Source organism: Mustela putorius, unplaced genomic scaffold (assembly GCF_011764305.1).
Source record: "Mustela putorius furo isolate JIRA1106 unplaced genomic scaffold, ASM1176430v1.1 tig00000788_pilon_pilon_pilon, whole genome shotgun sequence".
Classification (NCBI taxonomy): Eukaryota; Metazoa; Chordata; class Mammalia; order Carnivora; family Mustelidae; genus Mustela; species Mustela putorius.
In genome coordinates, this window is record NW_025421481.1 from 2265004 (window position 1) to 2289722 (window position 24719).

General features: G+C 42.4%; 1 protein-coding gene across 1 annotated transcript in view; it reads left to right on the plus strand.

Annotated features, from left to right (window-relative positions):
- GLT8D2 (glycosyltransferase 8 domain containing 2) overlaps nt 1-24719 on the plus strand; it is a 38796-nt gene extending 14077 nt beyond the window's left edge. Inside the window, exons 2-10 of the mRNA XM_004743027.3 lie at nt 1982-2029; nt 2745-2837; nt 10238-10409; nt 15470-15587; nt 16721-16805; nt 17408-17520; nt 19457-19623; nt 20454-20566; nt 24109-24719. Of these exons, the coding sequence (XP_004743084.1) occupies nt 2011-2029; nt 2745-2837; nt 10238-10409; nt 15470-15587; nt 16721-16805; nt 17408-17520; nt 19457-19623; nt 20454-20566; nt 24109-24281 (1053 nt within the window). The 5' untranslated portion in view covers nt 1982-2010 and the 3' untranslated portion in view covers nt 24282-24719. The remainder of the gene's footprint in view (nt 1-1981; nt 2030-2744; nt 2838-10237; nt 10410-15469; nt 15588-16720; nt 16806-17407; nt 17521-19456; nt 19624-20453; nt 20567-24108) is intronic.

The window sequence follows — 24719 nt, forward strand, 5'->3', positions numbered from 1 at the left end:
GTAGAAATCAGGTATTTTCATACCCCATTACAGTTGTTCAGGTAGCTCACACATTTTTAAATTTCACCACTACCTCAACTGACAGTAACTAATTACCCTAGCTAATGATTGTTACTTAATAAAGAAATATATGTATTATGTCATGAATTTGGGTTTTTTCCCCCAATGTGATGATGACTTCCTTTCCTTTAAAATTCTATAATTGGTTTTTTTAGTAATACAATATATTTTTTAAGCTTTACAGAACATTATTCTAAAAAGAGGTCTATGGTCGTCAGCAGACTTTTGAGACTGATGTCTCAAAAAAGGTGAAGATTTCTTCCAGCAGCCATAGATTTGGAGACTCAAGTAAAACAGACTCATATTTCCCCACCCAATAGCCCCTCCAAAATTCCCACAACTTCCTGATGGCTTACATTGCCTTACATTGAAAGCGCCCACAGAACTTGGTCTTGGTTGCATTTCTCCCCTAGTCTCCATGTCCAACAAGGACCTCCTTTCCTTGATTTCCCCCAAACACTAGGGTGAAGATTAGAAGGTACAGAACATGGCAGAAGACTGTAGACAGAACATTGGGCTTCCCAGTTCTTGAAAAGTCCTGGTGCCATTATCATAAGGAAAGAACTTCTCCCGAGCAAGTGGCAGCCCCCGCAAGGGGGTCTTTCTCCTCCGCACATACTGTTCTTGTGCTGCTGCCAACCCCAGGATTCCAAATCATCATTTATGTGGACCCATTTAACATGTTCTTGCTCTCATCCCTGCCCACCCCATGCATGGAACACGTTGACTTCATGATAACAAAGACTTTTCTCTCTGAGGGGACCTCTGCTAGCAATGAAAGGAGTCATTATTTTTCCTCATTCTTGTATAGTTTGCAGGAATCTGATGGTAACACAGGAAACTTGTATTTTAGAGCCCATTGTGGATGAGTTTACCATCAGAATATCTGTAAGAATGTTTGAAGACATTTGGTTTGCAGACTTTAGTGAAGATAAATTAGTTGAAGATAAACACTGATGGAGGGAGTTTCATGCATCTGGAATAAAATCGAAACTCCTTTACAGACAGAACAGTTTGTCTCCAGTCTTATCTGACCAGTCTCTTCTTTAGCCCATTCCCTTCCAGTCACATGGAACTTCTTGCAGTGCTTAGAATACTCAGAGCTCTTGTTGGCGGTTTCCTTCTATATTCTCCTTCCTGGCTCCTGACCAAATTCCATCTCATCAGTGAGATTTTTTTCCTGATTTCTCTTCATGAAATGCTCCCCAGCTCTGTTTATCTTTATCCCAGGACCTCTGTTGTTTCCTTCATATCTCTTACCATAATCTAATTATTGTATCTATTACTTTTTAATACATGTTTTCCCCACAGGATTGAAAGCACCGTGATGATAGGGACTGGGACTGATTTGTTCATTGGTGCATCCCTAGAACATAGCACAGTGCTGGGCTTTTAGTAGGATCTCAGTAAATACTCATGGAATGATGATTGAGTTTCATGTAAGATATAGTTCTGTTTCCACAAGGGGTTCCTGAGGGTGTAAAAATTTCCTTGTCAAAGGAATGAAGTTACAATGGCAGAAAATATGCATGGGATTGATATTGTGGATCAAGGAGATGTTCTTGTTTGACATTTCTTCAGTTAGCACCATCTGATTTGCTAACCCAGAGAGCTGACAGGGCTCTTTTTGGAGAAGGTAAAAAACAAACAAGCAAACAAACAAAAACACCAAAGGACCTTGAAGACAAAAGATTACCCTTTGGAGGCCCTTTGTACTGTTTGCACAGATGGAGAAATTAATTGGAAGAGGGGAACTATACAACCAAGAAATATTTATTTCCAAAGTTCTAGATTCAGAATAATGAAGAATGAATCCACAGTTTGCCACATATCAGACCATCAAAGATATGGTTCTTAATCATTATAAAATGACTTTTGGGTTGATTCTGTTTTAAATAAATTTTTGTTCTTCAATCCACAGGTCACAGTTTTTGTCTGCATTGAACACACATGGCTTTGTTACGAAAAAGTAAGATTATGGCTTTTGACAATCATGATTATTAAAAATATGTATTTTAAAGGACTGTTTTGATGCTACATCTTGGCTTTTTAAAAAAAAATCCTTTGATTTTATGGACAGTTTTCCCACAGGCAATTCTTGGAGTCATCATTTCAGGATGATGCCTGTATTATTCTGCTTCTCAGTAGATCCCAAGGGAAAGCATCACTGTTCTGGAACAGATGGTCCTGAATGCTTACACCTGGAAGAGATATTTGGGTCTTCCGGCTTCTCACTCAGGGAAAGAATTTTCTGTACGTCATGCCTTGACCAGTGGTTGAATTAACTGAGAAGCAGCTGAGTTATAATAGCTGAGAGCATGTTTTCTTAGAAGTACTGGATCATCATAAGCATTATATAAAAGTGAGCTATCAATAGAAATGAAGTGTCCATGCACAGAAAGTGGCTCCAGAGGCAGCATCATATAGGCATTAAGGCTGTAGCCTCTGCCATCAGACCGCATAGGGGTAACCCTGGATCCTTCTTAAACTACATCTCCATATCCTTGAGCATCAACAACATCCCAGGTTAACCTCTGCTGCACGTGCCATCTGCTTAAAGAAGCGTCCCAGACCACCACTGCTATGCATGTCAGGGAAGGCATCTGCTCCTATGACTATTCTAAACTTCCCCCAGAGTTCAGCTCGATAGGTTACACTCGAATGTGTTTCTGTTTTTATTTCAGTTAATCAGGTGTTGCTGTTCCTTCTGATTGTGACCCTCTGTGGGATCCTGTATAAGAAAGTTCATAAGGGGACTGTGCTCAGGAATGAAACAGGTATGCTAAAAGAAATAAGCCAGTCGCAAAAAGACAAATACTGTGTGATTCTTCTTATATGAGGTACTTAGACAGTCAAAATTATCCAGACAGAAAGTATAATGGTGGTTGCCAAGGACTGGGATGGGGGCGGGTGCAGATAGGGAGTTCTTGCTTATGGGTATAAATGGTAGTTGTTTTTTTTTTTTTTTTTAAGATTTTATTTATTTATTTAACAGACAGAGATCACAAGTAGGCAGAGAGGCAGGCAGAGAGAGAGCGGAGGAAGCAAGCTCCCCGCAGAGCAGAGATCCCAATGCAGGGCTTGATCCCAGGACCCTGGGATCATGATCTGAGCCAAAGGCAGAGGCTTTAACCCACTGAGCCACCCAGGTGCCCCAAAGTGGTAGTTTTATAAGACGTAGTGTGTGTTTAAAAATGGTGAAGATGATACATTTTATGTTTTTTTTTACCACAATAAAAGAATTTTTAAAAAAGGAACAAAGCAGATAAACAAGCATGTAATCCGTCAAGATGAGATACCTAGGACTGAGGTTTAAATGTGTTCCTTTGATTCCTTTCAGTAGCTGGGTTCAGAGACAAGCCACAATCTGGTCAGATCTCAAGGACCTGCTTGTAGAACAGCCACCCAAGCCCAAGTATTCAGTGATGTTCTAGAACATCACTGAACATGCTACTCAAACATTAGCACATATACGGATCACCATTAGGATTTGTTAAAAGACAATACTTGGACCCACCCTGAGAAATTTTGAATTAGTAGGTTTGGAGTAAGGTCTGAGAATATCCGTTTCTAATAAACTCCCAGTGACACTTGGTTTTTGGACTACACTTTGGGTAGCTTGGTTTACATCTGTCCATTGAATCTTCAATAATTTTGATTATGAAGTTTGCCTTCTCTCTCTTCTCCCCACTGGTTCATTCCCATCAGCACCCCAATAGCCTCAGAATTTTCAGCTTAAAAAAGACCCTGTATTGACCCTATATCCTCTTCCAGCTGTGCCAAGAAGCCCGGTTTCCCTCCTAAGGGGTGAATTGCTTGAAATGGCACTTTTACAACCTCTGAACACACAAAATCAACCCACACAAAAATTCAGAAACACTGATAGCATGTATGTTATGTTATGTTATATTATTTATAAAGATTTTATTTTTAAATAATCTTTACACCCACTGTGGAGTTCAAGAGTCTTACACTCCTGCAAATAAGCCAGCCAGATGCCCTTATTTTTAGATAATTTAATTTTTATATTAATCAAACAAATACATTTATGGAAAATGCGGAAGACAAAAATATTGCCGGTTTCTGTATCAACCAAAACCAAATACAATTAATATTTTACATGATGAATTACATTCATCTCACACTTTTTTCTTAAGCCAGCTTAGGCACTGAACATACAATGAAAAAAACAATGTCTGTGTTCTCATAAAATTGACTTATCTTAATATAAACAATGCACTAAAAAAAGTTAAGGGGTACCTGGGTGGCTCAGTCAGTTAAGCATCTGACTTCAGCTCAGAGCATGATCTCAGGGTCCTGGGATGGAGCCCCAGGACCTTCCTTTCCCTCTGCCCCTTTCCCTTGCTCATGCTCTCTCTTGTGCTCTCTCTTTCTCACAGACAAACAAAGAAGAAAAAAAAAACTAAATAGTTAAAAACATGTGTAATCTTGGGGCGCCTGGGTAGCTCAGTTGGTTAGGCAGCTACGTTTGGCTCAGGTCATGATTCCAGAGTCCTGGATTTGAGTCCCACATCAGGCTCCCAGCTCTGCGGGGAGTCTGCTTCTCTCTTTGACCTTCGCCTCTCTCATGTTCTCTCTTACTTGCTCTCTCTCTCTCAAATAAATATATAGAATCTTTAAAAAATATGTAATCTGGTCTAAATGAACACGAGGAACATCTGGAAAGAGACTGATTCCACATAAAGACATGTATACAAGTGTTTCTAGGGTGTTATCCTCTGTAGCCGCACACTGGAAACAATGCATGTGTGACTCAACTAGCGATTAGATAAAATGTAGTATATTGACACAATGAAGTCCTTTTCAACTATAAAAAGGAACACAGTAATATGTACTCCCCTGTGGATAAATCTCACAGAGATGATGCTACATGAAAGAAGTCAGACCTGAAAACCCACATATTATACAATTCTATGTATAGAAGTTTCTAGAAAAGGTAAATATACAGAGGAAAGACAGCCATGGTTGCCTGGAGCTGGAAGTGGAAGTGGATTGACTGCAAACCTGTTTAAGGGAACTTTTCAGAGAGGTGGAAATGTTCTAATCGGGACTGTGGTGTCAATGGTTGTGCAACTCTATCAATTTACTAAAAGTCATGGAACTGTACGCCTACAGTAGGAAATTTGAAGAAAATTCCAAAATGTCCACATTTTAAGAAATCTGTGTTAGTCAGCCTGGGCTGCCTTAACAAAATACCACAGACTAGGTGGCCTAAACAAAAGCAATTTATTTTCTCACAGCTCTTGAGGCTGAAATTCCAAGACCCAGGTGCTGGCAGTGTTGGCTTCTCCCGAGACTTCTCTTCTAGGCTCACAGTTCTCCCTGTGTCCTCAGATGACCTTTCCTGAGTGTTTATATCTCTGGTGTTCCTGCCTCTTCTTATAAGGACACTCGTCATACTGGATTAAAGCCCCGCCCTAATGGCCTCATTTTTCATTTAACTGCACTTTCAAAGATCTGTCTTCAAAAGTAGTCACATTCTGAGTTACTAGGGGTTAGGGCTTCAATATATGAATTTATGCAATTCAGCCCATAATGATAAATTATGCGTCAGTCGAGAAAGGAAGCCATACAAGGTCAAAAGTTGTTGAACTTCAAGTTCCTTCCTCCTTACTCTTCACTCCTTGCCCACAAACCAACACATTTGGTGCGTTGAATCCCACTGCAAGCTCCTTTCTCCACAGAGAGGAATGAATAGCTTTTGTAACAGCTGTTAAAACAACAAAGTGTTTGGAGCACATGAATGGGTCCAGGGTCACATTTTTATCCCAAGCAGTGTTAAACCAAAAAAAAAAAAATCAGTGTTATGGACTACCATTCAAAAGAATATAGTGTTGACATGGAAAGACGTCTGTACTCTGTTAAGTAGAAAAAGCCAAGTTGCAGAAAACCGTGAAAAGGATGATTTCATTTTGGTTTTAAAATAATACATGTAAGTGATCTATTTCCTTTTGGAATGATGTGAAGACAGATTTGAGAGGCACACACTATACCCGTAGCAGAGATCAACCTTTGGAATGGGAGAGGGGAGGTCTGAGGAAAATCATGGTTTATTGGAATTGGGGGCTGGAATTTTTTTTTTTAAGATTTTTTATTTACTTATGTGAGAGAGAGAGAGACAGAGAGGGAGAGAGAGTGGGGAAAGGGGTGAGGGGCAAGGGGAGAAGCAGGCTCCCTGCTGAGCCGGGAGCCCCATGCAGGGCTCAATCTTAGGACTCCAGGATCATGACCTGAGGTGAAGGCAGATTCTTTCTTTCTTTCTTTTTTTTTTTTTTTAAGATTTATTTATTTATTTGACAGACAGAGATCACAAGTAGGCAGAGAGGCAGGCAGAGAGAGAGGAAGGGAAGCAGGCTCCCCGCTGAGCAGAGAGCCCGATGTGGAGCTCCATCCCAGGACCCTGGGATGGCTTTAATCCACTGAGCCACCCAGGTGCCCCCTGAAGGCAGATTCTTAACTGACTGAGCCACCCAGGTGCCCCTGGAATTTTTTTCAGCAAGTGCATATTAGTATTTTTAATAGGCTTTATATATTGTCAGTTAAGCATCAGCCTTCGGCTCAGGTCATGATCCTAGAGCCCCAGGATCGGGTCCCACACTGGACTCCCTACTCAGTGGGGAGTCTGTTTCTCCTTCTCCCTCTGCTGCTCCCCCTGTTGTGCTCTCTTTTTCTTAAATAAATAAATAAATAAAATCTTTTAAAAAATAGACTTTATTTTTTTTAAAAAAGAGCAGTTTTATGTTCATAGGAAAATTGAGTGGAAGGTACAGGGATTTCCCAAATAACTCCTGCCCCTACACACACACACACACACACACACACACACACACACACACACACACAGCTTCCCCCATTATTAATATCCCCTGCCAGATGGTACATTAGTGACGACTGACGAACCTTTGCGGGCATGTAATTAACACCGACTGTCCACAGTTTATACCATTAAGGTTCACTCCTGGTATTGTATATGGGCTGTGAGAAATGTGTAATGACTTTCCTCTACCATTCTAGAATACAGACTCCGTAACACTCCTCTGTGCTCCACCTACTCCATATTAACTTTTCTATTTTCAAAGACAATAATTCAAAGAACTAGTTTTATGAGTTAACGTCTAGAAGCCCTGTCAGGTCACATGTGGAAGAAAAGCATGGTGCCATTTTGTGTCTTCTCCTGATAATGACATTTGATGTACTCTTCTAATAATTTAGCTGGTGATTCACACCTGGCCCATCTGAGGTGAGGCAAGTTTACATGCTTGGCTAAAAAGACCCTAATTTGAAATGGGATTCAGAGACTTGGCATTGGGAGAACAGGCATTTCACTTTTTCTAGGAATGGGCATGGTCTGATAAGAGAAGCTGTGAGAGCAGACTAGTCCAACGTAACACATTTCTAGACCACATCGCCATTGGTACGGTGTTTTCTAGAGATTTTATGGGCACCAAGCAGCTAAATCTTTTGGTGCACTGGTTTAGGCACCCCCTGGCACAACAGATCCAAATACAGTAGATGGGTCCCCAAGAAGGTGTAATGATGACACATGAGTGAAGAATTTACCGTTGATAAATCTTCCCCCTCTTTCTCCAGTGAACCTTCATTCTTATTCTGTCCAGGGAAGACTTCTTGGCAGAGAGCAGTGTTTTTGGCTTAGGTTAGCTTCCAGCTCCTCTGATTGGCAGAGGCTCCTGAGAAGTGTGGCAGTGTGATGTGTCTGCAGCAGGGCTGTAAACTTGGTGTTTGACCTCTTGAGGTGGCCCTTTTTCCTGAGGACACCTTCTTCCTCCCTTATTCTGTTACCTAATTCAGCCTGGCTCTGCCCCAGCTTTCCAGCCCTTCTCTCTCTCTCTCTTTGCGCCTAGAAGTAGCCCAGGAATCATTCCTCCAAAGCCTTGTTCTGTAAGAGCTGCACATCAATGCAGTGAAACCCAGCAAACTTTTATTAAGTGCTTCCTAGGTGCCAGACTCTGCGGGGATAATATAATGAGCTCACAGTCTAGCAGGGGAGACAGACACATGAATAGATGTTTTGTGTGCAGTGGGGTGAGTGCTCAAAGAGAGGATTTAATAAATTCAGCCATCCATTCATGATCCCTCCAAAACGGATGGAGAATCTACCGTGTTCCAGGCACTGTGCTAGCTGCAAGTGAACAGACAGAGATGAACAAGATACTGTCCCAGCCCTCGTGGAGCTCCCGGTGTAATGGGAAAGGAAAGACATGCAACCAAAAACATTGCAATGCAGCTACTAACTCCAGCCACAAACAAAGCCAAAGTGAGCACAGACAGGGGGTGAGCTAATTTGCTTAAGGAGCTGTTAAACCTTCTCAGAGGGTCTGATCTGGACTGATGGTGTCAGAGCTAGCCATGCAAGAAAGGATGGAAGGAGAGTTCCAGGCATCAGGAACAGTGTGTGCAAAGGCACTGCGGAAAGGGACAGCCTGCCTGGTGCAGTATTCCAGGGACCACAGGGAGTTTGGTTTTGCTGGAATAGTCCAAGCTAGGGAAGTGAGCAGGGGCTGGATCACAAGGCACCCTGTGTGCCAGGCAAAGGAAAGGTGGCTTTACCTTATGGGAACCACTGGAGGCTGGGAAGCAGGGAGGAAACACAGTTGGATTTGCGTGTGGGGCAGTTCACTTCACTGCCAGCAGGTGGACTTGCCACATGATTGGGAAACCTCCCCAAGGTGACAGTTGAGCCCAAAAGGAATAATCCCTTAAAAAATATTTTTGTTGTTGTTTATGAAAGTAACCATGGTTACTTTAGAGAATTTGGAAAACATGAGAGATTGCAAATAAGGAAATTGAAATCACTTATCATTCCATAAACAGATGTAGATCCATTTGAAAATATATATGTCTGTGTATATCACATTGGGATCATACACTAGAGGAGATTCCTGTGGCAATTTTGTGCACCGAATACTAGAGAGAGTTTTGTATTCTTTCCCCCCTTAACATTGTATTATGAGCATTCTCTCACGTCAGTAAAGATACTGTGAAAACAGACTTATTCTCGTGGCGGATATGTCCGATGTAGTAGCCTGCTTGTGGAACAGATGTGGGAAGGGAACGGGCAGACTCTTCAATGTTCCTTAAGTTATACAAAGCACAGGTTCTGGTAGTTAGTATACTATGTATTTATTGGATTAAACACCAGCTAGACTACCCTGCTTCTGAGTGGTATTTTGCAAAAAGTATCTGTGAACAGAGAGCGAACTTTAAGTAAAACCCAGAAGGGCACCGGATAATGGATACTCTACATAAGGATAATGATTATCCTTCATTCTAGAAACTTGCATTGTGGTGCCAAAATGTGATGTTACTACACCAGTGTTTTATATCACAGCCACAGCTCCAAAGAACAATCAATTGTTCATCTTGTCCATTAGTCATGCTCTTTCATTTACTGCCTTTCTCTTGCCATCAACTTTTGAGACACTTGACTAGAGGGTGGATAAGGGAAGGAAGATCACAAGCAGTAGATTTTATAGCAGCACAGGCAGGGTAAATATTCCAATTTAGGAAAGAGGCGAGGAGCTGAGGAACTGTTGAGTCAAAGGAGGCTTTCATTTCTTCCTGTATTTTTCAACTGTGTGTCTGTGTTAGGCTATCTGATTGGCTTCTGTCAGAGAGCTCCAAAATAATAGTGCCTGAAGCAAAACAGAAGTTTATTTGCTCTCAGGTGAAGTGTGATGTGTCTGTTCCACAGTGACCCAGATCAAGATTCCCTCTCTCTTAGGGTTTTGGTGTCCTCCATAGGTAGCTTCCATCTGGTGGTCCAAGATGGCTGCCCGAAGTCCTGTCATCATATCCCCATTCCAGACAATGGGAAGGGGAAAGGGAAGAGGGGAGGCCAGCACATTTCTTTTCAAAGGCAAACCCAGTAGTCGCCCACATACCTGCACTAACTGCCCGTTGGTCTGAACTTGATCACATAGACTTGCAAGGGAATCTGAGAAACAGATCCTTTGTGGTTGGCAATATGCCAGGTAAAATTCCGACGTTCTAAGAGAAGAGGAGGCTGGGTGTTGGAGAAGAGTCGGCAGTCTCTTCTACACTATGCTGTCTTCCCCCAGGAGTGTGGAACACAATTTAAACTGGCCCTACTTTGAAATTCCTTCATGTTCTAAGGCACTGATTTTGATGTGTCCAGATGATGACTCTGAGCCTCCTGAGGAAATGGAGGAGGAGATTCCTGTGGTGATTTGTGCCGCGGCAGGGAGAATGGGTGCCACCATGGCTGCCATCAACAGCATCTACAGCAACACTGATGCCAACATTCTCTTCTATGTCGTTGGACTCCGGAACACACTATCTCGAATCCGGTAATTTGTGCCCTATAGACTTTGGAGTTTTCTACTTTTTCATCTTTCTTATCTTTCCTTAAATGGATTCCCCTGTGTTTGGGGTTTGATAAATGTCATTTGCATTAATTTGAGATTTACTTAGTGACCTGATGAATGTGTTGCCTCGCTAGGGAAGTTACAGCAAAGCCTCATTAATCTGGTAGGGCAATGCATCATTCTGCCGAAGTGAATTGTCTAATGAACTGAAGAACTGCATTCCTTAAGCAGGTTATGTGGAAGTCTTTCTTTCTCAAATGGTTTCTCTTTTCTCTGCTTTCTTAGCCTGGGAGGATATAAATATAATATTTCACTGTGACCTGGATCATCACTAATTATAATTTTTGAACTGCTAAGCAATCTGTTTCCTATCATACAACACACTAAAAAAAAAAGTTGGAAATGGATTTAGAAGAAATAAACAGAAAATCAAATTTTAAAGTATTCTAAAAAATGCAGGCTTTGCTATGGAAAATGACTCTGTGAGCCCAAAAATCATAAGAAAAACATGGACAAATTTTACTGCTTAATATTTTAAAACATTATTAATTTATTGATTTACTTTTTTAAAAAAGAACTCAAGTGTTGGAATTAGTGACAAGAACTTTATTTATGTATTTATTTGCCCATTTTAAAGATTTTACTTATTTGAGAGAGAGAGCATGAGCCAGGGAAGTGGGGGAGGGGTGGGAACAGACTCCCCGCTGAGCAGGGAGCCCAACCTGGGCCTCAATCCCAGGACCCTGGGATCATGATCTGGGCTGAGGGCAGACACTTAAATGACTGAGCCACCCAGATACCTCTAAAAACTTTTAAAAGATGCAAAACACTGTAAGTGAAATTAATCTTACAATAAACTAGGCCAAATATTTTCAGCATGTATTATAGATGAAGGATTAATCTCCAAGGTATAAAAGGAATTCTTACAAAAAAATTTTTTAAACATACAAGCATCTAGTAGAAAAATGAGCACAGAATACCAACGAACAATTCACAGAAGAAAAAACACAAGTGGTCAACAAACATGAAAAGGTATTATGTATTACAGGGAAATGCAAATTAAAATGACGATGACATATAATTTTTCACACATTGAGTTGGTTTAAATTAAATAGGACAAAGTCCAGTGCAAGAAAATGCATATGCCTATCCCCTAGTTAAACAATGTACATTTTGTAAATTGGTAACGTATTTTGAGAGGGCAATATGGCAACGTCTAATAAAATTGTGTATGCATTGAGCTGCTGTAGCCACTGTGGAAGACAGTATGGAGTTCTCAAAGTTAAAAGTGGAACTACCCTGCAATCCAGGAACTGCACTCCTGGGTATCACCTGTGAAATACAGAAACGCTAAATCAAAATGACACATGCACTCCTCCTTTTATAGCAGCCAAATCAAGGCTGCCGCCCAAGCGTCCATGGACAGATGAATGGATAAAGAAGAGGGGATGTGTGCATTCAGTGGAGTATTATACAGCCAGGAAAAAGAATTAAATCTTGCCATTTGCAATGATGTGGATGGAACTAGATTGTATTAGGCTAAGTGAAATAAGTCAGAGAAAGACAAATAACATATGGCTTCATTCATATGTGGAATGTAAGAAGAAAAAATGAGTGAAGGAAAAAAGAAAGAGGAAGAAAAAAGAAAGAGTGAAGGAAATAAGAGACAAACCGAGAAACAGACTCTTAGCTATAGAGAACAAACTGCTGGTTCCCAGAGGGGAGGTGGGTCGGGGGAATGGGCAAACAGAAGATGGGGATCCAGGAGTGCACTTGTGATAAGCACCAGGTGTTGTATGGAAGTGCTGAATCACTAGAGTGTACACCAGAAACTAATATTACACTTTAGGGTAACTAACTGGAATTTAAATTTTATAAAAAATGTTATATGCATGTATAGTTTGACTCACCATACCATTTCCACTGCTCGGAATCTGGTACAGAAATTCTAATATTATCAAAATATAGGTACAACAGTGTTAATTTCAGCATTATATGAAATAGCAAAAAAAAAATTGCTCAGTGCTTAAATGTCCATCAATAGAAGAATATTGAAACAAACTATGGAGATGACCAAGCTATTAGAAGAGAGAGAAGGCAATGTGGGTATACTGACAATGATCTATTGGCCAGGAGGAGACACACGTTGCAGTATATCTCATGTGCTATGACCCATTCTACAAATGTCTGATCCATTCAGGCTGCTGGGACAGAATGTCCCAGACTGGGAGGCTTACAAAAATAGAAATGTATTTCTCACAGTTCTGGAGGCTGTGAAGCCCAAGATCTAGGCCCCCGCCAATTCCACGTCTGGTAAGGGCCTGCTTCCTGGCTCATAGAGAGCTGCATTTTTGCTGCATTTTGCATTTGTCCTCCCGTGGAGGAAGGGTTAAGGGAGTTCTCTGGGTCTCTGTTGTAAGGACGCTAATCCCACTCATGAGGGCCCCACCCTTCAGGACCTAAACACCTTCTGAAGACCACACCTCCAAATGCCCTCACGCTGAGGATTAGGTTTCAACATATGAATGGGGGGAGGCACAAAACAAGTTAGTTTATAGCTTTAAAAATAAAAAACCAGGGGTACCTGGCTGGCTTAGTAGAGCATGAGACTTTTTTTTTAAAGATAATATTTATTTATTTGACAGAAATCACAAGTAGGCAGAGAGGCAGGCAGAGAGAGAGGAAGGGAAGCAGGCTCCCCGCTGAGCAGAGAGCCTGATGCAGGGCTCGATCCCAGGACCCTGGGATCATGACCTGAGCTGAAGGCAGAGGCTTTAACCCACGGAGCCACCCAGGCACCCCTAGCATGTGACTCTTAATATCAGGGTTGTGAGTTCAAGCTTCACACTGGGTATAGAGATTACTTAAAAATAAAATATTAAAAAAGGGGGTTGGCGCTTGGGTGGCTCAGTCAGTTAAGCATCTGCCTTGGGCTCAAGTCATGATCCCAGGGTTCTGGGATCAGATGGCCCATGCTGGGCTCTCCGCTCAGTGGGGGGGTGCTTCTCCTTCTCCCTCTGCCTGTCACTCCCCTGCTTGTGCTTTTCTTTCTCTCTCTCTGCCAAATAAATAAATAAAATCTTTTAAAACATTCTTAAAAGGAAACCCAACCCAAACTATAAATGTGTACATGTACATATATGTGTTTCTGTTAAAAAAAAAAAAAGGGGGCCCCAAAGATCTCCATCTGTTAATAATGGCTATCTCTGGGGAGGATGGAGGGACTGGGGAGATCAGTGATGAAGGGAAGTTCAAGGGATTTCAGGGATTTATTTTTCTTAAGTTTATTTATCTTAGTAACCTCTACACCAAATGTGGGGCTTGAACTCATGACCCCAAGATCAAGATTTTCCAACTGAGTTAGCCAGGCTCCCTGAAAATGTATTTATGTATGATTTTTACAATTAGATTTTAAGTCCTAGCACGAATCGGAGGTACTGAGATACGGAAAACACTCGCTCCTAATCTAAATGGTCCTTGGCTCCTATGGGTTTTGAGGGTTTGTGTATACGTTTTAGATTTTCTGTCTCATATCGCACTTTTCTTATCATCTATTGTTGCATATTGTTCCTTTAGCCTGCTGTTAACAGTCGTGTAATTCTCAGTGGGTATGAAAACCAGATAACCAAACCCCAAAGCGTAGCGTGTGTAATATGTTCGGAGCAAGGGTTTGTACTCGAACAAAAGGGCATGAACTCCAGGACTCTGAGCAGGCACCGTCTCCCAGCTTTTGTTGTGTAGCCCACCACCCCCGTTTTAAAGAATTAAAAACAAAAACCCCTCTTTTCGTTGAAGTATAACACAAAAACAGAATATTGCACAAATCCTGTGTTGCAGCTTTGTGAGTCATCAGAAAGTAAACATACCCCTGTAACAACCACCACCCCAACGTGGTGTGGTCAGTCTTTTTAACTTTGCCATTCCGACAGGTGTCTGGGCTATCTCTTTGTGGTTTACCTTGAGATCCCTTTATATCTAGGGAGTCAGAGCACTGTTTTTCCCACATTTCTTGGCCACTTAGAAGTTGCTTGAGTACTTGCCAGTTTTTCAGTTGGATTGTCTTTCTTGTTGACATGACTTCTCCTCACCTCCAGATTTATTGAGATATAATTGACATATGGGGCGCCTGGGTGGCTCCGTGGGTTAAAGCCTCTGCCTTCGGCTCAGGTCACGATCCCAGGGTCCTGGGATCGAGCCCCGCATCAGGCTCTCTGCTCAGCAGGGAGCCTGCTTCCCTTCCTCTCTCTCTGCCTGCCTCTCTGCCTACTTGTGATCTTGGTCTGCCAAATAAATAAAATCTTAAAAAAACAAAAAGATATTTAATTGACATAAAACATTGTGTAAATGACTGGTTTTATGGTTCAAATTTTGCAGATCTAAATGCAATTCAGAAGATCAACTCTTTTGTCGATTTTTGAGCAAAAACAAACGCTACCATGTGTGACTTGAGTCATTGACAATTGTATTTTGAGAGAATTTCTACCAAGCATTGTATTATGAATTGGGTAAAAGATAGTCACACATTGTGTGAGACGGAGTGAACATGAGGGGAGATGTTGGGGACAGGAGGGGAGGGTCGGAGGCGGCGGCAGGTGAGGCACAGTGAGAGGCAGAGTCAAAGAGACAAGGATAACTTCAAATCATCCTTGGAGTCCAAACAGCAGAGTGAGAATGACTTCCATCGAGTAGAAGATTCTGAATGTCCTGCTTCATAACTTGATAAATCTGTTAGCCCATGGCAGGAACATTTTTGTTCTTCCAGTTTCCTGTGGAGATTATGTGGATCTGGGGAGATATTTGATTATTACTATTTTGCTTCATTTCCTTTGCAGAGGTATGCGAATTAAAGTAAAAAAGAGGAAAGATCTGAAGCCGGGCCAGACTGAGGGGAAAGAAAAAAATCAGAATGATTTATAGACTAAACTCTACTAAAGTTATGCACATTTTATTCTTAACTTTCTAAGGAGGCAACAGACAAATTGAGGAAAGGTTGGAGGTGTATACTAGAGCTTTCTTTTTCTTTTTTTTTATCATCTTTTTAGAAAATGGATCGAACATTCTAAACTAAGAGAGATAAACTTTAAAATCGTGGAATTCAACCCTATCGTCCTCAAAGGGAAGATTAGACCAGACTCATCGAGGCCCGAATTGCTCCAGCCTGTGAGTAGGAATTACGCATGTGCTGGGGACAGTCTTTGGTGAGACTCTTGCTCAGTGTGGAGCACCAGCCACTGGGATGTGGATGGAATATTTCTGAAGCAGTGTTAGGTCTCCACTAAGCTCTGGTTACTTAAAATTTATAAACTACCTGCTCCAGAAGAATTTAAGGTGGTTTACATAAATATAATGAAACTATTAAAGAAGAAATGAAGTGTAAGAAAATGTAGGATGCATTTATGTATGTGAATGTGCTTGTAGGGGTGGGGGTGGGGGTTGGGGCCAAACAGTGAGGCCAGGAAAAAATATTCCCAACCCACAGGCTGTTGTGTGTACGGCAACTGGACATTAAATTCAGCCCAGGGTATCCCAGTGGCTAAGGAAAAACAGTAGCATGATAGATTATATACCTCATAGGTTCAACTAAGATTTTCAGGAGACACCCACTGTTTTCCCTGACATTGGGAATCCTAAGGTATTTTACTGCAAGAGTTCTTACCAAAGGGACTCTTTCTTACGTAAAGAGTGGTATTGATGGCAGATTCACAGAAAATGCAGCCAACTTCTACATATAATTGTTATTGAAATCCATCCTCAAAAATGTAGTGAATTCTAAGCCCTTTGATGACATGCTCTTTTCCCAATCCCTTATATTTTTTATTGGAGTGTGAGCTGAGATGGGATTTTGGATTAAATGGTGCAGCTAATAAAACTACACGACTCCCACCCAAGCTCATGCTGTCTGACTTTTTTTCTGGTCCACGGAGCTAAGAGGTTGAACTTGTGGCCGGGACGCCTCTGTGCCCATGCCCATGCATGCGTGTGTGCATGTGCGTGAGGCTGATTTAGTGGACAGCAGTCCAATTACGAGTATAGAGGACAGCAGGCAATTTGTGGCTTGAAAGACCGGGAAGGAAGCCTCTGACTGCTGCTGTAGCCAGTTACAGAGGGGAAGTGTCCCGTCACTGTCTCCACAGCTGAGGGCTCGGACCTAGGAGGGTGCTGATCTGCCGGCTCAGGCTGTGGCCCCGGGCCCCCATCCCTGGCTGCTGAGGCATCTCTGCAGCCTGTTGGATTTTGCTCTGCACCTGGAGTTCAGCTGAGGCTCACCATCGCTTCTGTTGTTGTTTTAACAGCTGAACTTTGTTCGATTTTATCTCCCCCTGCTTATCCATCAACATGAGAAAGTCATCTATTTGGACGACGATGTCATTGTACAAGGTATACTGCCGATGGCCAAGAACAAACAGGATCAGCTGATAAGTAGAATGAGTGACTTACCACCTTCATTTTCCAAATAGCGAGGTGCTCAGTGATTCTGACTTGTGTACTCAAGTGGGGAGAATAAAGGGTTAGAAGTTTGGGAATAGTTTGAAGACAGGTGTGGATATTCACTTCCCTGGAGTATCCAGCTGACCTGGGAGCTACTCTGTCCAAGTCAGCTGTCAATAACCTAGTCTTCCCTTTCTTTGCATCCCTAAAATGTAGGGTAATAAAGTCTCCCTGATGGCACTCTCGGAAGTGAGCTCGGTTTGGGTGTTTCAGTGTTGCTGTCTCCCATGTGCAAATAAGATAAGCACAGGTGTGCAAGCCACATGGCAGCCGAAGTGAAGAAGTCGGCCCAGTGCCGGTCCGAGCTTACCATCCAGCCCCTTTCTGAACCGAGACAAGCTAGGTTTTTAAGTCCATCTTCAGGCTGCTTGAAATTGGGATCACATACTTTTCCTCCAGAGCAACATCCGGGCCTGCCTGATGTTCTAAGGCTCTATCTAGCTCTAAAACAAATGCTCTAATATTTTAACTCTTGGTGTTTCTAAATTCAGGTGATATCCAAGAACTCTATGACACCACCTTGGCCCTGGGCCATGCGGCAGCTTTCTCGGGGGACTGCGATTTGCCTTCCGCTCAGGACACGAACAGATTTGTGGGGCTACAGGTGGGCTCGCTGCTCCTGTCTTCCCCCGCTGCTCTCCTCCCTTCCCTTCCCACAGCTCGTCATAATCTAACCTTGGAGAACCCAGCCCAGGCGGGGCCTGGGCTGCCCGGTCCACCCCAGCTCCCTGCATACCGAGGCTAGGGCAGGATGATGACCCTGCAGGTCCCACTCTCTTGGTCTGAAACACGGCAAGAACAGTACCTGTCTTGTTGTTTTTTGTGAGCCACAATGGGATACCATGACGCCCAAGTTCTAGCCTGTCGTAATGCTCCAGAAGGGACCCTGGTTCTGTAGGTGGCCGGAACCACACTCTCTGTCCAAGACAGGGGGTTTCCTCTAAGAGGCCCCCTGCACTTTGGGTTCTAATTTCAGAGTAGTTTCCCACTTTCCCCCCCATTTGCAATAGAGAAAAATACTGATTTTCCTCAAGGTGAAAGATCTCTTTACCCTGGAAGAAATGAGGAAAGATGAGCCTATATTTAATACTAAAGCCAAAAGGATGGCTTTTGGTGCTGTTAAGAATCAAATGCTGTTCTCCAAAAAAACGTTCCAGGAAGTCATTTTTATGTGCAACAATAGAGATGTGACACACTTTGAGGCCTAGGCTTTCAGGCCACCCTTGACGTGATCAAAACCTCGGATCCATCACTTAGCTTGAAACCCTGGGCCAGTTACTTACCAATCACCTTCTCCCTCCGTTGTCCAACAGAGGTGAGAAGAGTACTTCCCTCGTGGAGCGATTGTGAGAATTAAATTAGTTAATACATGGAAAGGGATTGGATGCAATTAATGAGGTAGTGTGTGCAAAGTTCCCAGAACCTGCCTGACACCCAGAAAGTGCTCGAGTGTGTTCGTTAGTTCTGTGACCTTGAGCATCACACGGAGGAGAGTTAGGACAGCCCGTGCGCATGAGACAATGTGCCTTGCCTTGTGGCACATCCATTAGGCAACTCCCTATGTGCCTGACAATTTTAGGTACCAGTGATACAGCAAACAAATGAAAATTTCTGCCTTTGTGTAGCTTACATTTTAGTGGGAAGAGACAGTCAGTAAATGAAGTATTTAACAGAGTACCAGGGTGCAGGTTGAGCTGTATTGTAAATTGGGTGATCAAGTACTGAGGGAACCATCTCAGCACATAGAGGAAAAGCCTTCCAAGAAGAGGTGACAGTATGTTCAAAGGTCCTGAGGCAGAAGTGTATCTTTCTTGCATTGAAGGAACAAGGAGATCAGTGTGGCAGAGGAAAGTGGGCAAGAAGAGTCATTAGAAAGGTAAGGACAGTGAGGACAGATGGCACAGGGTGTGGCAGCCCATTTTAGGAACTCCGGCTTTTACACTGAGATGGAAAGCCACCAGAGAGGCTTTGAGCAGATGAGGGACATAGAGACAGAGTGGAGTTGAAACTTGCAGAAACCCTGAGTGGTAATGACAGCCCAAACCAGGGAAGGTAGCTGTGTTGGCGGTGTGGTTTGGAAGACAAGACCAACAGGGCTTGCTGACAGATTTGGATGAAAAGTGAATGAGCAGGAGCCATGGAGATCCTAATGACCCTCGGTTTTTGGCCTAAGTACCTGGAAGAACAGAGCTGCCAGGAACCGAGGTGGGGCAGGTTATGAGGAAGCAGGTTTGGGACAGGACTGGGAGCTGTGTTTGGGTGTACAGGGAGCTGCCATGTTAAGCCCCCAGGGGACAGTGTTGGCAGATGTGGCAGGAGCTGGGAGTCCGGAGACAACAGGGCTGGCTCTGCAGACAGTATTTGGAGCCATGAGGCTGTCCCAGGAGTCAGTTCTAGTGCTGGCAGTGAGGCTGGGGAAACGAGAAAACCAGCAGAGCCACTAGGAAGTGGCCGGTGACCTAGCACGGTGAGGGCTTAAGAAAATGATTACTTTCCAGAAATGAATGATTTGGTCAAAAGCATATGCTGTCCCTTTATAGAATACATACATGGGCTACCTGGACTACAGGAAGAAGACGATAAAAGACCTTGGCATAAGCCCCAGCACTTGCTCGTTCAATCCGGGTGTGATTGTGGCCAACATGACGGAATGGAAGCACCAGCGCATCACCAAACAACTGGAGAAGTGGATGCAAAAAAATGTGGAGTATGTGTAGACCCCTCTGCCACCTTCCATGCTTGGCAACACAATGGTTCAGTTAGTTTTCTAGGTGTAACTTGGGTTAGAAATAGTTCACGGACATCTTAGGTTTTCTTACAGAGGCACTGATGAGAAAGGATGGGGATGGGAGATGAGAATCTAATCACAGATGGTATGTCAGCGGAAGCAGGATCCTGCAGAATCTTATTATGCAAACATTTTTTCTCATGAATTAGTAATGTAATGTTAAGTCTTCTACCAGAAGCCTAGTGAACCTTCTCCACTGAAAATCATTTATTTCAGTTGAGGGGCTCCTCCTTATGTAGGCTTTTTTTTAAGACTTATTTTATAAACTCAACTTTGTTTTTGAAGGTGGAATTTTTTTTAAATGCAGCATTTTTTATTATCGAAATTTTAAAAGAGAAAAAAAAAACCCCTCTAACAAAACCACTATTAAACATGTCATTGTATTTCCTGTCCACCTTTTTTATCTGGATATTTAAAAATATCATCATAACCTTGAATTTGTAAGTAGGTCTTCTATATAATGTAGGATTGGAATTTGGTCTGTATTTGCCATTAAAAAAGGCTGAAAATTAAAATGGCAAAATGCTATGCTGTGAGTGTAGACGAATTAGATGGGAATTTGTGGTATTCTTACAATTTTGTGTAAGTCTGACAATTTTCAAAATAAAAAGTTGGGGGACAATGAAAAACTATCGTCTTTCTATTATATAGCGGGAGATGGTCTTGCATCTTTCAAAATTAGAAGATGCTACTTTACCTGAGTCTGTGCGCCTCGAGGCCAAATGTTGCTTTTCTATTCCATTTCTTAGGGAAAATCTCTACAGCAGCTCCCTGGGAGGCGGGGTGGCCACGTCCCCAATGCTGATTGTGTTTCATGGGAAATACTCTGCAATCAACCCCCTGTGGCACATAAGGCACCTGGGTGAGTATTTTAGGGAGACAACACAACACATTATAGACCCGTGAGCCCCAAGGGCAGGAGAGTGCGCTGTAACATCAGCTTCCTCAGTTCAGATCCTCTAGGTGATCTTGGAGGTGATCCATTATTTAACCTTCCGTTGCTCAGATTCTACAAATGCAGCTGATAGAAATGGCCTGAAAGGTATGCTTCTAGGAATTCATGGGAAGCAATTAGATTCATGCTTAGAAGAGAGTATGTGCTCAGTAAACATCACCTATTGCTAAAATAGAACTTGCGCTGTCAGAACTTTTTCACTTGTCTTTATTGCCCTCTTGCAGTAGCCTGCAGTGGGCAAAACCAAACAAATTGGCATAATGGTTTATGATGTATTTAGACGGCTCACAACTTCTCTTTTAAGAAGCTGTTTCCTGACTGTGTACCATGTGAGTCTTTTATTCATTCCTCACTGAGGGAGTGCAGGCTCTGTGATACGGACTGGAATCCCAACTTTGCTATGACCTATGTCGGGCAAATTATTCAATCTTTCTATGCCTTAGCTGTCCATTTATAAATGGATTCTAATAGAATCTTATAAAGTTTTTATAAGGAATAAATCACCTAATACTTGTAAATTGCTTAGCACAGAGCCTGATGCAGAAGACAGTCACATTCATTCAAACACATGCCACCATCCCTTAGCCCAAAGCACTGGGCCAGACCTGTTTAGAAATGGGAAAGATTTTGAATTTTAAAAAGGTAATGTGAGGGGCACCTGGGTGACTCCGTTGTTGTTAAGAGTCTGCCTTCAGCTCAGGTCATGATCCTAGGATCCTGGGACCGAGCCCCACATTGGGCTCTCTGCTCAGTGGGAAGCCTGTTTCTCTCTCTCCCACTCCCCCTGCTTGTGTTCCCTTTCTGTCCATCAAAAAAAAAAAAAGTACTATGATGCATACATTCATGTTATGCAATACCCTGAGTGGGATCTAGGCTTTGCTACCAAAAAAGTTATTAAAAATCCTCGTTTTCAGACACTTGGGCGTTATTTTAGAATTGGAGACAAGGGCTTATAGATGTGTATTTACTAAGTACCTTCTACATCGTCAAGGACTGAGCTAGGTTCTGGTGACAAAGGTGAATATTATTTCTAATTCTCAGAACCGGCAAGGTGGTATGTCCTTTACTCTCCCTTTCAAAAGAAGGGACACATGATTGCCTGGGTGGCTCAGCTGGCTGAGTGGCTGCCTTCAGTTCGGGTCATGATCTCAGGGTCCTGGGACGGAGGCCCACGTCACGCTCCCGGCTCGGCGGGGAACCGGCTTCTCCTTTTGCCCCGTCCCCTGCTTGTGCTCTCTCTCAAATGAAATCTTTAAAAAAAGAAAAAAATAAAAAGGGACACATAAAACTATAGTAGCTGGGTTCCTGTTTCTTGATGATTCTATATAGATTTGCTTCTGCCTCATTACGAGAATCTTCCTCAACTTTCCTGAGCATCTGTATGCATACAGGAGCAACACAAGGAAGTTCAGGACATTAATGTTCCATCTGGTTTGATTTACAATAATGCTGGGTTCACTGTTAGGTCAAAAGTCAATGTTTCCCTGTAATGAATGTACAGAAAATCCCATCAAAGTTGTAGGTCTATAAAAAAGGTTGTGTAGGAATAGTTACGTGAAACTTAGATGAAAAGGTTAGAGCGTTCTATGAACTTGCAGTTTCAATCACGTTTTATGAACTATCTAATTGGTTAGTAGAAAGGGGCAGAATCTTCCTAAGGGGAAAGGAATAATTTTTCTTTGTAGAACAGAGACTACATCTGACCCGAAAGTTTTGGAATCAGGGAAGTCTGCAAAGTAAATCTACCCAGAAATCATTTGAAAAATGATTCTGGTTTCAGGTGTTTTGGAAGCAGAAAGCATGTAACACTACTGGGTATTCAGTTTGGGTCTAAGCAGGTAGGCTTAAGATTTTAAAAATGTAGGACCTATATTTAGTTAAAGGCAAATTGCACGGGGCGCCTGGGTGGCTCAGTGGGTTAATGCCTCTGCCTTCGGCTCAGCTCATGATCCCAGGGTCCTGGGATCGAGCCCTGCATCGGGCTCTCTGCTAAGCCAAGAGCCTGCTTCCTCCTTTCTCTCTGCCTGCCTCTCTGCTTACTTGTGATCTCTGTCTGTCAAATAAATAAATAAGATCTTTAAAAAAAAAAAATAAAGGCAAACTGCAAACCCACAGGGAGTCCTCAGATCATGGAGTGGACAGATGATGTCCCGCTGAGTGGAGACTCTAGGGTGCTTCTTCCCACATAGGCATTTCCTTTGTACAGTCTTTGGAAGTTGATAATTATTCCAGTTATGTTCCGGTAACTTGAAACACCTCTCTCCTATTCTGTGACTGCCTTCACAGCTGGGTTTATGAATAGTAGGAAATGGATTTTTGTTTTTTCTTTCTTGCATCATGTGTTAAGAGGGACTAGCACACAACCCCAGCTACTCACCCTCTCTTAAGGGATTTTCAGTTTTAAAAAAAATATCAAACTCTCTTTCATAGAAAGGAAATTTAACACCATAGAGAATACTAAAAAAAAAAAAAAAAAAAAAAAAAAAAAAAAATTACATTTGTAATGTACTTCTGGAAGAGATATTCTAAAAACATGCTGAGCAATGGCAGTATGAGGGTAAACGCACCATCTCGAAGTGATTCCTTATGAGAGGAATAACATTCCAACGGGAGAGCTTTGTGTTAGAAAGTGCATCTTACTCTTCGCATTCCATCTGGTAAAAGCAAGATCATTACAGGAAGATGCTGCCGTTCTGAGGGAAAACGTGGAGAAAGGAGAACGCCTGTAAACTCTTGGTGGGAGGGACACTGACACAAGTTCTCCTGGGGACAGTCCAGCAACCTCTTACCAAAAATGTAAGACACGCACCCTCAGTCTAGCGATTCCATCTACAAGAATATACCCAACGGATCTGTAGACATGTGCCAAATGTGCACACGAGCCTGTTCGGTGTTCACTCATGTCAGTGAAGGGACAGAGACAACCTGGAGAGTCTTAATAAGGAACTCAGTAAGTAAACAATTATAAACTAATAATTCTCTATCCATTCTACATGTGCTATACCACACACACACACACACACACACGTATACGGGTTAGAATGTTACTGGAAGGATTTCAGGAGAAACTCTTAACAGTGGTTATTTTGGAGGTTTAGGGTGCTAAATTCTTTTTTTTTTCTTTTTTTAAGATTTTATTTATTTATCGGGGGGGGGTGGTGGAGAGAGCGAGCACAGGCAGACAGAATGGCAGGCAGAGGCAGAGGGAGAAGCAGGCTCCCCACCGAGCAAGGAGCCTGATGTGGGACTCGATCCCAGGACGCTGGGATCATGACCTGAGCTGAAGGCAGCTGCTCAACCAACTGAGCCACCCAGGCGTCCCTAGGGTGCTAAATTCTTACATACTTTTTGATTTGCTTAGTTTTTTAAATAATGGACTTGTATTCAATTTTCAATATGAAAATTTTACTTTCTAACAAGCCTCTTATTTTCTTCTAAACACCATGAAGGCTGGAATCCAGATACCAGATATTCTGAGCACTTTCTACAGGAAGCAAAATTACTCCACTGGAATGGAAGACACAAACCTTGGGACTTCCCTAGTGTTCACAATGACTTATGGGAGAGCTGGTTTGTTCCTGACCCTGCAGGGATATTTAAACTCAATCACCGCAACAGCTGATATAATCTGACATTTTAAGAATTTCCTACATAAAAATGTCGAGTTGTGCATTTGTAGCCCTATTTCATTGTTCATGAACAGCACCTTCAACACACACGATCTACGACGTAAACCACAAAGACTAATGTGTGCAAACGGTACCCTGGTCGTGCAGGCACGGACTCCTCCAGGACAGGGGCCGTTACGGAAATCGGGGTGATGTGCGTGAGCTGGCCTGCTGGAAGGAAATGAACCCGTTTCTGTTTCAGCAATTTGCTTACACTCTAAACAACAACTTGTATTCACAATTTTTAAAAATTTCTAAATGTATTTTTTCATATGTAGCTATTTTTTTTAAACAGGTTGCCAGTCTTGTCTTTTGTAAAACAATGTATTGCATTTAAAACATGAATGTCTGAGAAAATAAAATATTTGCAGATTTTCTAATGATTTTCAGTA